General features: G+C 40.9%; 1 protein-coding gene across 2 annotated transcripts; it reads right to left on the bottom strand.

Annotated features, from left to right (window-relative positions):
- Positions 1-905: 905 nt before the first annotated feature.
- znf281a (zinc finger protein 281a) lies at positions 906-9,908 on the bottom strand. 2 transcript variants are annotated; one of them, XM_084571497.1, is made up of 7 exons: positions 9,698-9,908; positions 7,422-7,875; positions 5,302-5,403; positions 4,715-4,841; positions 3,936-4,019; positions 3,724-3,842; positions 906-3,615 (listed from the first exon to the last, which is right to left on the bottom strand). In XM_084571497.1, exons 2-7 carry the CDS (start codon positions 7,824-7,826, stop codon positions 2,014-2,016), a joined length of 2,439 nt encoding a protein of 812 aa, XP_084427623.1. In that variant the 5' UTR covers positions 7,827-7,875; positions 9,698-9,908; the 3' UTR covers positions 906-2,013. The 2 variants fall into 2 exon arrangements, with proteins under 2 accessions (XP_084427623.1, XP_084427624.1); XM_084571498.1 differs by lacking the exon at positions 9,698-9,908 and having other exon boundaries at positions 7,422-9,101.
- Between the last annotated feature and the right edge of the window lie 5,389 nt (positions 9,909-15,297).

Consider the following 15,297-nt stretch of genomic DNA (forward strand, 5'->3'; position numbering starts at 1 on the left):
GGGGTCAGAATTAATGTAGTGTTTTGTACATTTCTTTGTAAACAATAAGCGTACTGAAACAGTATGGCAAATAAGATCTGGAGAACTGAAGAGCAAAACACTGGTTGGTGCAAGACATTTACAGAAACCCTTGAGCAGAAACGGAGTCTTAATGGGTCATAAATGTACACAACTGTTTCAGAATAGTCGCACAGAGACATTTTTTTATACATACAACAGCTTTTCTGCTACATACATCAAACCGTCACTCCTTTGTCCCTGGTTTGCTGTGATATGAGGTATTCTCGTTTAACGCCTCAACCGTTCCACATGGCAAATTTAGGGTATTACAGCGATGCACTGACTGCCATGTTTAATGATTGCTTAAAACAACGGGCACAAAGAGTCGTACAGCAGAGTGATATCATTTCCAGCATTCGAGGCCAGTTGTTGCTATGGAAGACAGCGCACTTGTTGTCTTTGAAGAATAAAAAGAAAGAAACATTTCATCATCAGCAAGAAAGTACATCTAACATTTACTAGACAATATCTTGCATCTGTACTTCTGAGGAATAGGCACCCAATTTCTAACGGGACAAGTCTGCTCGCCAAAGATCTAAATGTATACACATTTCTGGCTGGCCGCCTCTTGGCTCATACCGCACAAGGCTGCCTCAGTAACAGCTGAACAAATACTTGATCACTAACACATTTTGTCATCAATAAGAAAGCCGCTAAGGTGGATAACAAGTCAAACTAAAACTAGGGGTATGAATTACATTTACATTATCCCGATTAAATATTTTTAAAAGCCCTCCCTCCCTCCTGAGCTAGACCCGCCCTAAAAGTAAGAGAAAATATTCATGAAAAAAATTCCCACTTTTCACATTTCAGCCCTCCCCTCCCTTCATCTCATAAAAACCATGCTCCCCAAACAAAGGGTACCCCCACCCCACATTATCTCCAGCCCAAAGAGACCCCATCTGCATATGCCAAAACAGCAACACGCCTGTCAAAAAGCCAGTCCATTCCTGATGTTTGAGCTTCCTTGATCCGACGGGATACTTGACTCAATGTAAGAAAGCGGCTCAAAGTGCTAACTGGATTCTTTTTAAGAGGAAGAAGAGGAGAACAGGAAAAGGGGAAGGCCATTCCATCGCTGTCCAACAGCAACCTCTATTGGCCAAAGAAAAGCCCTAACATCACTTTTGTTCTCCAAAAATATACCAAGGACAACATTTAGCCCCTGAACCAGCCCTCGTTCTTCCTCAACTTCAACTGGCAGATCCCCAGAATGATTAAAACTGTTATTTTACATAATATATATTCTTATAAATATATATAGATATATATATATGGCCCTTATTGAAGCAAATATGAGTTTCACATTGACATGAAAGTACCATAATCTCTATATAGCCAAGTAGAAAGTGTTTTCAGTGTTCAAGTGAGCTGGCAGCAGTCTGTTTAAGTCACACTCATTCAACAAGTAACAAAACATAAGAAAGATCCTCTCTGAAGTCGCAAACATACACTTCTGAAAAGAGGGCTCACTGTACCTCGTAAGCTTTTCCACTTATTCCTGAGTAATACTTTTAACCTTGTAACAGACAATAACTTCTTTTTTTTTTTTTTGCCATTTCAATTCTGGGCTATTCCCTGCCATTATTTCTATTGTTATTCCACACTTGTAACGTTGATTGCTCAAACACCAGCTCATTGGAAAAGAAATATGTCCGGCACTACTCTACACTAACTCCAAAAGTACTTTCAGTCACTAATATGACAAGAATAAACAGTAAATACACTTTTAACTTAAAAATAATCCATAATTAAAAAAAAATTGCATTTTGCGGAAAGCCTTGCAGGCTTATTGCTGGGAGAGGAGAGTGGGCACAAGGACAGAACATCAGTATAATTAAAATATAGATGTCACTTAAAAAAATAATAACAATAATAATAATAATAATAATAAAATAGGAGCACTAAAAAATTAAAATAAGAACGACAGAGTGTTCTCTCCCTCTCAGGCTCTCATCTGTAGCTTTGGCTTGTTGGAGTTTTGGAACCTGTACTTACTGGCTCATTGACATCAGATAACAAACTACTATACCCTGAGAATTCAGACACAGGCGTCCGTATCCTGTGATCCACCGCCCCGCTAGAGTCAGTGCCATAAGACAAGCCACGGCCGTCAGACTTAAACTGAGAGCCAAAGGCCTGGGCAAAGTTTTCGATCTGGTAGGAAGGCTTAGAGGAGTCCAGAGAAGCCAGATCCTGCGAGGGGGCCAGAGAGTAGACCACCGCTGTGCCGTTCTTGACTGGCTGCTGGTCCTTCTGGCTGCTCAGGTCAGATGGGCTGATCTGGTAGGATGAAGGGGGAGTGGAGGAGTGCTGCTTCTCCATCTGGTCAGTGAGCTCCTGAGAAGGGGTGAGCTGCTGGTGTGTGGGGGCGTCTAGGCTGCTCAGGTGGAAGCTGTGCTGTGGTGAGGAGCCTGTCAGCATCACAAAGTGAGACTTTGGCACAGAGGAGGGCAGCGAAGGCGAGGCCACTGACTGGCCGTACCCACACTCCAGCGGGGATGTAGTGTAGATGTTCTTGTCAGCATAGAGGGGATTTCCTGGGTGGGAACTAGTGAAGGGTCCTGAGGCAGGAGGCACAGGGCCCAGAGGGAAGCTGGCACTGTGGCTGGTGCGCTCCAAAGCCTGCAGCAGGAAACGGGAGTATTCATGCATCATCACAGTTTTGTCTCCTGATGGGCTGGGGGTGTCAGTGTGGTGGCTGATGTCAGGACCATCGGCTGCGGTGGGGTTCAAGTCCACGTGGTGGTCACTGATGTCAAAGTGAACGTCGTGGTGCGAGGAGTCTGGTTTCTGCGAGTAGTGGTCAAGGATACTCTGCAGGACCTCATCGGGGATCCCTGACTTGTCGAGACTGAGGGAAGCATCGCTGTCCAACACACTGGAGACTACACCGTGAATGACAGATGGCTGGGAAGACAAGTGAACGCTGACATCGTACTCATTGCTGGCTCCCCCAGCCACTGCAGGCCCTGAGGCGTTTGCACTGTTTGCTGCCGGAAGGTAACGTCTCTTCTTCAGAAATTGCATGGCGTCGTCGTAGTTGCTGGTGGTGGGCCCTACTTTAGCTCCGTTACCCTGCATGAGGCCGAGACCATCCATGCCCCCACCCTGCTGCAGTGAACCTGCTTTGGCCTGCTCCAGACCTGCTTTATCCAGGCCCTTACGATTGGCCTTCTTGAAAGCCATCTTTGGGGCTCGACCATGGTGGCCGTGCTGCATACTGGGTCCTGGCTCAGTGGAGGAAGACACCGTTTGATTCTCCACAGAGTACTCATGGATGCTGTATTCTCCAGATACAGCCCCCTGAATGTGAGGCACCCTCCCTCCTCCTCCTCCATCTCCCTTCCTCTTCTTGCGCTCCCCTGCCTCTCCAGCATTTTTGGACCTGCCCCTCTTCCTACCAGTACTCCCAGCATTTCCCTGAGTGATTCCATAGCTGCCATGTCCCATGTCTACACAGCCGAGCTCCATCATCCCGGGATCCAGCCCTTTCTTTATGGCTTCTCCACAGGTTCGCTTGTGCTTAAGCAGTCGGTCTGTCCTGGAAAAATACTGAAAAGCAAAAACACAACATGCCATCTTTGAAATACCCAATACACATGAATACGTATACAAAACACAGAATCCCAGCAAAGAGGACGATTGAATAGGTTCACCAACCTGTTGGCAGGTCTCACATCTGTACGGCTTCTCTCCGCTGTGCGTCCTCTTGTGCCTCTCCATGTGATACTTCTGAATGAAACGCATGTTACACTGGTCGCAGCTAAATGGCTTCTCTCCTGTTACACAAAAATGCTCAGGGTTGGTCCACTTCACTGGAAACTTAGAATCACACACAGGTTGCCCTTGTAGGGCTGTTAACAATCACTCACCGCTGTGGATTTTCTCGTGTCGCTGGAGAAGATACTTCTGGATGAAACTCATGTTGCACTGACTGCATCTGAAGGGTCTTTCACCTGAAGACCAGAAGAGATGCATACATTTGTGATGTATCCACCAGAAGTTCATTTCCCATCTATGAAAAGGTTCACTAACAGCATTGCCAGAATAATGCAAGCAAATGCACAACATAATACTCCAACAGTCTTTTAGTTGTGTTATAAAAGGTGTTGATTCAACTCTTTGGCAACATTTGACACAATCTTCACCAAAAGTGTGCATTGCATGACTATTGCAACAGAACTGCATTGGATTATGCATGCACTCCTCCCATTGTGTGAGCTGTGAATGAAAAACTTCCAAACTCAAATTAGATTTTTCCCCTTACCACTTTATGACTGTAGAAGTACTCTCTCAAGTTTAAATAAAAAAATAAGAAGAAAATAGTACAAATGAAAACAGAGCTCATGCCTAATATGATCAATAGAGCGTGACCTTCGGCTTATATTCCGCTCTTTAAATCAATTTTCTAGTTCAGTGAACTGGGAGTTTTGGGATGACACAATAATAATGTAACAGCTAATCAGTCTAAAACGTAGGAAAGGAGAGATGAATCACAGAAAATAGAGAGTAGTTCTTAAATAATTACACAGCTCTGAAGCAAGGGGTAAGCAGCGGTGTGCACACTATTAATTAAGTTTTGACCATCCCTGTCAGTAATGACCTACAGCTGTACTCTGCATTCTGGTGGAAAACCTGCACACTGCAATACCTGTGTGAATGAGGACATGTCTGCGTAAGTGATAGGAGCTTCTGAAGGATGCAGTGCAGTGTTCACAGATGTGAGGCTTGGTTCCGGGTGACATGCAGCCTCCATCTCCATCCAGCATCATTGATTGCTGTAAAACAATAAAGGAGAGAGAGAAAGGTCAGATTCAGTCACTAGTCTTCTATGTCATCTAAAATATCCTCTGGGATCTAGGTTATTTCTGCAAACTATGTAATTACTTTGCTTATATTCAGAGTCTGACTTTTAATTTTGTCCGTTTCAACTAATTATAAAGCTGCTCAGAACACAAGATAAATAAAACAGGCAACTATAAACATGCACAAACTGGAAGTGACACTCACAAATATTAATAATAAAATACAAACCAGACAAAAATCACTAAATTACACCATGTTTTACAAAGTTAAGTAATTCTATCTAAAACAACCATTTACATTTTTAAAGAAAATGGACAAAACAGATTAATGAACTTATTCTCTTTGTATGTAATTTTTGGCGTAAATAACTGGGCATGGTGAGGACTAAATAAAATATGACTGCATTTACACATAAATAAATCCAAGACAAACCTTTGCCTCGCTTCTCTTCTTTCTCGGTTTACTCTCCTGTCCATCACCATTTGACCTCCGACCTTTTCTCCCTGTGGGCTCCTTTCCTAGCTGACTAGGCAGCTGTGAGAATGACAAAAGGGAAGAGGCAGAGGGCCGTGAGAGCGAACCCCGACAAGGAAATCACTTGATTGAAGGTTAAGGACCTCTAGTCTAAAACTATCATGCAAACAAGCCCATGTTTGTTGCTCATGCAAACAAACAAAGCGCTCGGACAATATCTACCGACTGTCTATTGGATACTCATTGTGCAAGATGTGGTTCTGGTGGGCGGAATAACAAAGCACAAAATTAACGGGCTCTACATAGATACGCAATCTGTAATTCGTCGAGTGCTGTCCACCTACTATTCTATCAAAGAAATACATCTCACATGCTAAACTAAAATGATTACTGTATTCAGAACTATTCAGAAAGGGCTTTTAATTGGGAACGGAAGTAAATGGATCCCTGATTCTGCTTTCTTCTTTCTGTCTTTCCCTGCCATTTCTGTCTCAGTTAGGACACCGCTGCCATGCGGACACTGACAGAGCAAATGTGGATGCGCCCGCCGTTCTTACAATCAGCCCCATCTTTAGAATAAAAACTGGATAGACCAGCTAAAATAAAAACAAGTCCTGTTCTTGCAGAAGAACTTGTTGTAGTAGCAACAAGAGACAGACTTACTCATCAAAAATGTCATCCTAACACGCACAAGCCCACAATTAGTTGAACAATCTTGATAAGTGATGAATTAATTGATTTTTATAGAAGAAAATATATAAAACAGAGGATTTGCAGCTTTTCTCTCTTTTATATAGTTGGAAAATGAATCTGTCAAAACAAGATGTCACCCCTGTCCAATGCTCTTAATGTGAATAAAATGTAATACAGGAAATTGTCCTTGACTATACAATTTAAAAAGAGGCAGCTCAGTCAAGACAATAATTGATTGTGGTTTTCAATATACGGCCGTGTTGACCTCTGACGACTTGCCATTGTTAGGGGAGTGTGGCTGTGTATATTTCTATTTGAATGAGCACAAAAGACGTCTGAAATGAAGTGCAAGCTCAAACGAGACAGCTGTGTCCTTGCCAAGACATTCTCATTCATGCTGAGGGCGGATGACATCACCCTTCTCCCCAGAAAAAGAAACTACTTTGCATCTCAAGCCGTCAGTAGATTTATGTCTCCATAACTAGTTTCACACGAGCTCCTCAGCTGCGCCATCACGCTCCTCCCTCTCGGGTTTTTAAAAGATGAGCTGCTTGACAACACAGCAGGGATGAGTGGGGACAAAATTACTCAAAATAAAACGCTTCTGGTTTTTTTTTTTTTTTTTTTTTTAAACTTATATCAGAATATATTGCTAATATTTGATCTCACTGTTGTCAAACCAGAGAAAATTGTAATAGGGCAATAATGATTGTGATGGTCTGATTAAATGATAACTGAGAATTAAGGCCGTTTTTTTTTGGACAGCATTTTTCACACTGCGTCATGAGCCTGATGGGTAAGAGTGTGACACTGTGACTAAGATACAAAACTGTAGGTTTTGTATGTTTCATGTTCCACTTTAAAAAGAAAGCAATGACAGTCTGGATGAAGACTTTTGTCTCCTGGAATTCATTTATCTCTAAAAGATGTAATGGGGTGGGTAAAGGCTACGAGTCAGTACACTTGTAAATGTTCATCTGTTTTTCCATACACCATTTTCCCAAGTGGTTTCTTCAAAAGCTGAAATTATTAGTGGTTTAATCAATCCATTAAAAAGTTGACAAAATTAGTCGGTGAAGTCGTTTTTTGAAGGAAAAATGCCGGACACAGTCTTTTCAGTGCAGTCTTCTCATTTGTACTTTTTTCTTTTCTTTGACTGGTGCAAAGCGATTATCTTTTTCAGTTTTGGACTCCCGATAAGACTAAACATGCAATGTGAGTATGTCACCTGGACCTTTAACAAACTGTAATTTCTTTTTTTTTTTTATTATTATTATTATTATTATTATTATTATAAGTAATTATTTGAGAAAATAAGTCAGAAAATAGTGTCTGATTTTGTCCAACCGATGTACAATGACTGATGTCCTATCAGTTGCACTTACGTTGCCCATGTTGACGTCATGGCCCAGCAGGTTCTGGTTGTTGCTGACGGTAACCTCCAGCAGCTCTGTGCTCTTCCCCAGACCTCCAGGGTAGAGTGGCAGGCGGTAATCGTGTTCTGACAGCTTCTCCTGCTTGATGCCCATGGCGTGAACATAGTCTCCCGCCCCCAAACATCCCAGGCTGCCACCGTGGGTGCCCATGCTGCAGTCAGGCGAGTCACGCTCCTTCTTCAGGATCATTTCTTGCGGTGGAAGGTCCTGCATGACGGAGTGAGCAGCCAGCCGGGTGAAGCTGGTCACCGGGGGGAGGTGGCTGAACATAATCATGCCCGCTCCGAAATTGGAGTCCATGCTACCGTTGGAGCGCAGGAATTCATTCCCTAGCTTGTCTTGAATGATGCTCATGGTGAAGGCTGGCGAGCAGGAAAACTATGAGGTGGAAATCAGTGTCATCCTGTGAGGGATATAACAGCAGCAGCAAATGTGTGAAACAGAAATGATATACTGTAACAATGTAACAATACATGAGGACACACACAAATAATAGACAACAGACAACAGATATGAAGCCAGTTAAGCTTAGTCTTCAGGAATCAGTGTCACGGCCTCTGATCTCGCAACCAGGCGCTTAGTCGGATTAAACTGATGGTTTGTGGGTCAACAAAGGGCTACAGTCTGGAACAATGACATGTGGAAACAAGCTGGAGAATACAAAAGTACAAAATTCTCTCAGGTTGATTACAGTGTGTATGTTCTGTATTTTACGGGGCACAAGGGTCACGGGGACCTCAGTTCTAGACACAACATGAGAAGAGGAATGACAGGATTGAAGTCGTGAGTTAATCTGTTTGATGGTCCTGTCTGACCCCGTCATCCTATTTGCATGAGCTTATCTGCCAATGAGAGTGCACACAGACTGCATTAGAAAGACTGCTGGTGTAATTGTGAGGCTGACACAAAAAACAATAAGAGTGTATGCCGTGTAACTGCTCTCAATGAGTACACTCTGCAGCATATTTGTGATTAATACGCTGCTCACGGTGATCAAAACGGATCTGATGATTCATGTTTTTGATGTGACCGAGCTCTGACACCATTTTTTGTAACAACCGAAACAATGACTCATCCAGGTTTCAATTCAAAGGTTTTCAGACTTAATGCAGATTTCTGTAACTATGGTTATACATTTACATACTCAATACGACGTATGAAAGAGCTAAATGAGTTACAATAATTGCTTAGATTGAACTGAAAAGTGACCACACACAACGTTAGAGGCCGGCGTAAATAACTGATGCGTCTCTTTTCAGCACATTTCTACATTTTCCATTAAATTATCATAAATGGGTCCCGGAATTATTTTTACCCCTGCCTGAGCGACCCCATCCATAATGAGCGCTACCGGAGCGCTGCCAGATGCCTTCAGCGCCGATGGTACGCTAGCTCTAACAACCAACTCAGCTAGCACAAAGCCAACTTCGTCAAGAAACGAAGCAAAAGTTCATTTTCTCCGGCTAACTTTGGCTTTATAATTCAAACGTGCTACCGCAGACAAACGGTGCCTCTGCCCTGCGTACACTTGTGAAAACCACCACGCGTGTTCGCTTTGAAATGAGCTAGCTAGCTAGCTAACCGTGTGGCTAAGCACTCTTGCGGGGCCCTTCTTCTTCTTCTTCTTCTTTGTGATGCAGGATCAGGCAATAATTAATATGGCCATGCAATAACAGCAGCAGCTCTGAGCTGATCGTCGCTAAAACCGCGCAAACGTGAGCAAAATAAAACAACATACATCATGATAAAGGTGGCTACTTTTAAATCTTGTGGACGCGCTTTTGTTTTAGACTTTAGCTGGAAGAAATATGCTGAATTAGAGGCATATATCGCCACACAGGACGTACACAAGGCAAACAAAATCTTTGAGGTGGAAAAATCATCAAGGGCGAAAGCTAGTTTCGGATGAAAATGAACGACGTGACTATCTTAGATCGATTGTACTTGTTCTGAACTGTTTTCTTCGAGTTGTTGGCTTTGCTTTCCGGACATTTAAGCGACTGTAAGTGATGGAGCGACAACACGGGCATGACCCATAACAAACGGCCCATACAACTCCAGCGAACAATGATGCTCGTCCGACTAGCCGAGACGGCTAACTTAGCAGCTAACTAGCGGCAACACAACGGCTGTGAGCTGCGCTTTGTTGTCTGTCCCGTACGAGGAGTTTAACCACAGCCGCCGCCAACTCTGCCCCAAACTCGGATTTTATGAAAGTCTCTTACCGGCGCAGGACCATGACCCGCTGCGGTGGCTCGTTTAGTTCAACCTCAGCTGTCCGTTTTGATATCTAAAGCCAAAACATTGTTCTCCCGCAGCTGCTGGGTTCTTCCATCTTGCCTCGGCGCAGAGCATTCTGGGTCCCGCAGGCGGACGCGTCCTGAAGAGAGCCACAACAATAAAACCTGGAACTAGCTTCAGTAGCAGCCAGCAGAATTATTCTTTATCACTGAGACTATCACTTTTACACTTTTTTTTTTTTTTTTGTCTTTATCACAAGAATATTAATTAATTCATATTAATCTGTTAATTTAATTTACAGAATGTATGCATTTCTGTGTTTTATCTGGGAAGTTTTGCATAAGCCTCTAAAGTCTTTAGGCTGTTTTTGGAGCAAAGAAACAATAAGAAGCAGCTGCAAAAACTGTATCTTCCACTATATTATTCTTTGAGTAAATACAACTTTACATTCTTAAGTTTTCAGCACATGCAGTGGAGGAAGAAGTATTCAGTACTGATCATTTTTTAAACACTACACACCACAATTAAAAAGAAAGAAAGAAAGAAAGAAAGAAAGAAAGGCCGAAAGGCAGCACGAATATATATTTGCATAATTTCAAGTCAAACAAATGACAAAATGAAAAGCAGATAGCTTTTCACCCTGGGACATTTTCCTATCTCTGTCTAAATAAATGTACACTGTTAGGAAGTGCATTATATTTAAAGGTACTTATTTTAAAGTATTGAATGTCATTGGGCTGTGTTAAAGGATGAACAGTACAAAATACAAAAATAATTGGCTAAATGTTATACAGACTCAAATGACCTCTTTTCATTTGTTTTTTCAGCATCTTTTGCGTTGAGATTATAATGTAGCATTTTTCACAGTATAGGTAGTCGAAACAGCTTTATACAACTTTCCATCTTAGTTTACTAACAGATTTATATTGTACATAAAACCTCAGCAAAGAAACTAGGAGAGTATCTGTAGTGAAGCAGAGTCTGCATTATTTACCTCAGGCGTGAAGGAGGGTCACATGGAGCGAGCTGTAAATACAGTAAAGTGAAAGTTGCTCCCAGTACGTGACACTGGTGTGTGAATGAGTGTGTGCTTGTGTGAGCGAATGCGTAGATGTGTCTGTGACTGTAAAGCACTTTGAGTACCAATAGGTAGAAAAGCGCTATATAAAAACAAGGCCATTTACCATTCACCAAAGTGCCTCAAAACAGTTAAACACAGTTACTTTTCTTAATAAATGAATAGAACATACAAAAGTGTGCTGGAATGATCGGTTTATAATTTTTCTGCTTTAGCTTTGTGGTCTGGACAACACCACGTTGAATGGCAGCAGTTTCAAATATCTGAGGCAGATTGTTCACATAATAACAGTCTCACACCAGCCATTCAAATCCTCATAGCAGATGTTTTTCGAAACAAAGCTCTCAGATCTGCTGGATGAATGATTATGTATACATCTAAAAGCACATCAGAGTCAGGCCTCACACCCCCACTCCTAATTGTCTTTGCTAATGAACCAATTAATTCAGAAAGCATTGTATAATTTAAATGCAGACAGTAGAGTAATGCAAAAAGGGTCAGCGAGTGGATTTTTTTTTTGATGTCCTGCTCTTTTCACATGTCCACGATGACACAGCTGACAGTAATATCTTTGAAATCACTCTCGCCTTCGATGGTTTAAATATGTATGATGTCTGCGGCCGCCTGATGAGTCTAATATAAAATCCGTAATTAGAACTGGAGAATATATCTTTAGTTCAAACCAGAAAAGTAAATGAATAATGGATTTCTTTGAAGATTCTAAATTAAAAATAGTTGCAAACATTAAAGACTGAAACACAAAAACTTGGAACCAATACAACAACTGAACAACAGAACAATGACAAATTAGCACACAAGTTCTGAGGCTGCACCAAAAATGCTGTGATAAATTATACTGCGTCTGCAAGCCCATGGCGAATATGTGCTCAGTTTTAAGCTTGGAAAAATTGTTCTATAGTGGCCTCTACATGTAGCTGTTAACTTGTTAGACAGCTGTATCTTTATTTTAAATGTGTTTTTTTTCCTAAAGTAAGAGATAACTTAATAAAGTTTAAGTATTTCTAAACTGTGAACCAAAATGAACTATATTACATTAGATTTTAAGGGGAATTTATGCTTGGGGCTCATTAAGACTACTTACATATATCTGAATAAATTTCCCATTTGTGTTAAATATGAAGCTCAATCAAAGCAGCCAGATATCTTAGCTTAGCATAAGGGCAGGAAACAGGGCAAACAGCTAGCTTCGCTTGGTAAAGACTTAAATAAATCTCTAAAGCTCACTAATTAACATTAGTTAATATCTTGGTTATTTAATCTATTAAAACCGTACACTCAGTAACGCACGCACAAAATGTGGTTTTGTTACCTTTCGACTGAGCCATGCAAAGGTGTTTCCGTCTTCATTGATGCCAAGTTAAGCTGAAGGCATCACAGTGATAATGACGGTATTTTTCAATATGTAACCATTCAAGAAATTTGTCATAAAATCCTTTAAAGTAGAGCAAAACCTTGTAAAGAGACAAAGAGAGGACACCCTGGACACCCTATTTCAGTGTTGTGTTTTGAATCTGGAAACATCAATGTATGGCTCACCTTTCCATCGCTCCCTACTATCAGCTCAGCGTTTGGGACATTAAGGTCAGAGACATTAGGACTCCTGCACTTGGAGTCACATCGTACGCTACTGACTCCCCTGTGAACGAACGAGTTGTCTGAGCTCATTGTGGAGGGGACACCCAGAGTGAGGCATGACCTGCACGCAGACCACAGCTATGAAGAAGGGTAAACTGGAAACACAGTCCAACATTTTCATCTCTGGCAATTTGCGTATCACATGACACAGATGGTTATCAATTTTAACTGCTCATTAATAATTCAGTCTGTGCAGCATGCCTTTGTTCCCTCTGATCCGAACCTCACACCCATGCACACATCACTTGAATGTGCTTGTCAATATTCCCTCCTCCTCTAATGCTGAAAGCCAAGTACACTGTGCACAGTCGAGAGACAAGGTTTGGAGATATCCTGTGTTGTGCTGATTTAGATTCCTCTCACTGGGAAAGCCTGATGCCTACACATAACAGATGGCGATCCTGGCTGTCTGCACTCTAATCCTTAATTGTCAGGAGGATCACAGCCGTATGCGTTCCCTCTATTGAGATGCAAGTCCCTGATTAGTTATTAGACAACTGTGCAGTGGCTGATTATATTTGGTGAGGTACTGCAAATCATAAACACCATTATTATAAAAAAAGAAAAAAAAATGGTTTGACCTTTACGCACAAGCTTGTCCTCACAATGGACAGGGCTTATAACTCTCCAGGAGAGAGTAAGAAATCGACAATGTCAACTCTAAAATACTGGTCCTGACATTTTAATTAATTACACTTAGATTCTCTGCCAGAGTTACATGATAAGATCAATACCAGCTTTGTGTATGGTAAATATAAAGTAAAAATCAGCAGCTGAACAGATAAACTAATTAGCCACTTTTGTACTGACTTAAAAAAGGTTTTAGTTAGCTTTAGCAGTGCTAGTAGGCAGACTTTGTTATCTTTATGTGGAGTGAGGCGAACCCATGGTTTCCCCAAGTTTAAAGTCTTTAAGCTACGCTAAGCTAACCATGTGCTGACTGTAACACAATGAAACGTAAAAATGGCATGATCTTTTATATCTGACTCAGAGCAAATGAAATGTTCATTATTTAAATATAATTTTATTCAGTTGAAATGGCCAACAATAGGCTATTGCACAGTTGCTGCCTTCAAATGGGGTCATGTTTTCTGTGTTCTTGAGAAAAGTCCATTTGAATGTCGTCCTTTTGTGGTATTTGCATCCTTGCAGGTCAACATTTTTAGTATGGTCTGAGTTTACAAGTTGTGATGTGTCTGCTTTAAAAAGGTGGTGTGTATATATTTTGAATGAATGTCTAATATGTATTTTAGCTTGCTAAACGGTTGGTGGCTTCTACTAGAGGCTCACAAGTTCTATTTGGAGGCAGCAAGTGTAGGATACACAAGCTGGCTTGGCAGCAGTGATTTAAACTAGTCTCAAAAGGTGCTCTTTAAATCACCACCAACAGCAGCTCATTTCCTGAACTAAAAACAGCGGGAGATTTCTCAGAAATCTGTTTGAATGATTCTTTGCACCTATGACGCATGAAAAGCGTCTCTTTATCTGTATTCAGTTGTCTGTAATGTAAATGTTAGTTGGGTTTTAATGTTTTAACGCTCAGTGTGCCTTTTAAAATAAATGTCATGTCAGATAATGACGGTCAAATAACATTTTGTTGATGTTGGTTTTATCACCAGAAGCAGGTATGGGGAAATATCACGTCCTCTTTTTCGGTATAACCAAAAGATGATACACCATCTGCCTTCATCACATGAAATATTAAAAATCAGCTGGAATTACTCTAAAGGACTGCTGGTAATTGCAAATCATTTTCATTCTGTGAGTAAAGCTACTATCTTTTTCATACTTCTCTTATATGAGGCCTGAACACAATGCAGGGATGTCTTCTGTTCAAGTGACTGAAATTCTAGTTAGTCAGTCATTAGTGCCCCTTTCTAGATTTACAATACATGCAAAGCATGAATTTATATTAATCTTGTGTGTCACATGTGGAAAAACTGAAATTACAAGTGAAATTTATGAAGTGGCAGTTATAGTTATCAAATGACTAGAATCATTTTATTAAAGAAAAAAAAATTCTGAGACATAACAAACTATATACGTACAAGTCCTTGACTAAATGTCTTTCAGGACCTGCATGATATCACGGAGATGGTGGTTTCTGGAGGTTACAATGTACTGGATGAAAAAAAACCTGAAGCATTTGAAGTGAAGGTTATACTGAATGTATTGTATTTGAAAATGTAAGGAAAGAAAAAAAAAATAATGGCTAGTCATTGCCAAGATGTTATGAGGCAGCATCAGCTGCAGGCCTGGAGTTGGGCTTTATAACGCTGACTAAACGCTGCGTCATAAAGCCTTGATTTGTTTTTAAGACAAGATAACCTTTACTGTCCCCAAACGGACAGTGGGGACAGAAAAGCCTCTCTGTGGAATGCAATAAACTTCTGCTAGTTTGAACAAATACTGAACAGTACAGAAGACAGGACTCTGTGGCTCTGCATTAAATGTCAGAATTGGTGCTTTATTTCTTTTTCCTGCCATGCTGCTTTCCCAACGAAACATCTTAAAAATACACATAGGCAAACGATCCTAATACCTCAGATTCAAAATCAGTTCATTACATGATTTATTGAAAAAATGTGTAAAATACTTTGAAAGTGCATCTTAAGAGCACTTCATTAATAAATAATGTAGCTGACTGATTGTGGATCTTGTTTTTGAGAGGCCTCTTTTACATTAGAAATATTCCCACAGGGGCCTCAACATAAATTAATAGACTGAACAAAAACACTTGAGACGAGGGTCAGTTGCTAAATGCGATTAGTCAAGAGTGTCTTCATACAACCTGTGTGATTAGAACTTTAATTATGCATTAGTTAATAATAATGATAATACCACTTACAT

This window comes from Chelon labrosus, assembly GCF_963514085.1.
Source record: "Chelon labrosus genome assembly, chromosome: 21".
NCBI lineage: Eukaryota > Metazoa > Chordata > Actinopteri > Mugiliformes > Mugilidae > Chelon > Chelon labrosus.

Excerpts from the sequence above, each read along its gene's own strand:
- znf281a (XM_084571497.1), bottom strand. The coding sequence starts at position 7,826 with ATGAGCATCATTCAAGACAAGCTAGGGAATGAATTCCTGCGCTCCAAC. Across the intron at positions 5,404-7,421 it reads ATGACGTCAACATGGGCAAC|CTGCCTAGTCAGCTAGGAAA; the intron begins GTAAGTGCAACT and ends TCATTCTCACAG. Across the intron at positions 4,020-4,714 it reads ACATGTCCTCATTCACACAG|GTGAAAGACCCTTCAGATGC; the intron begins GTATTGCAGTGT and ends TCTGGTCTTCAG.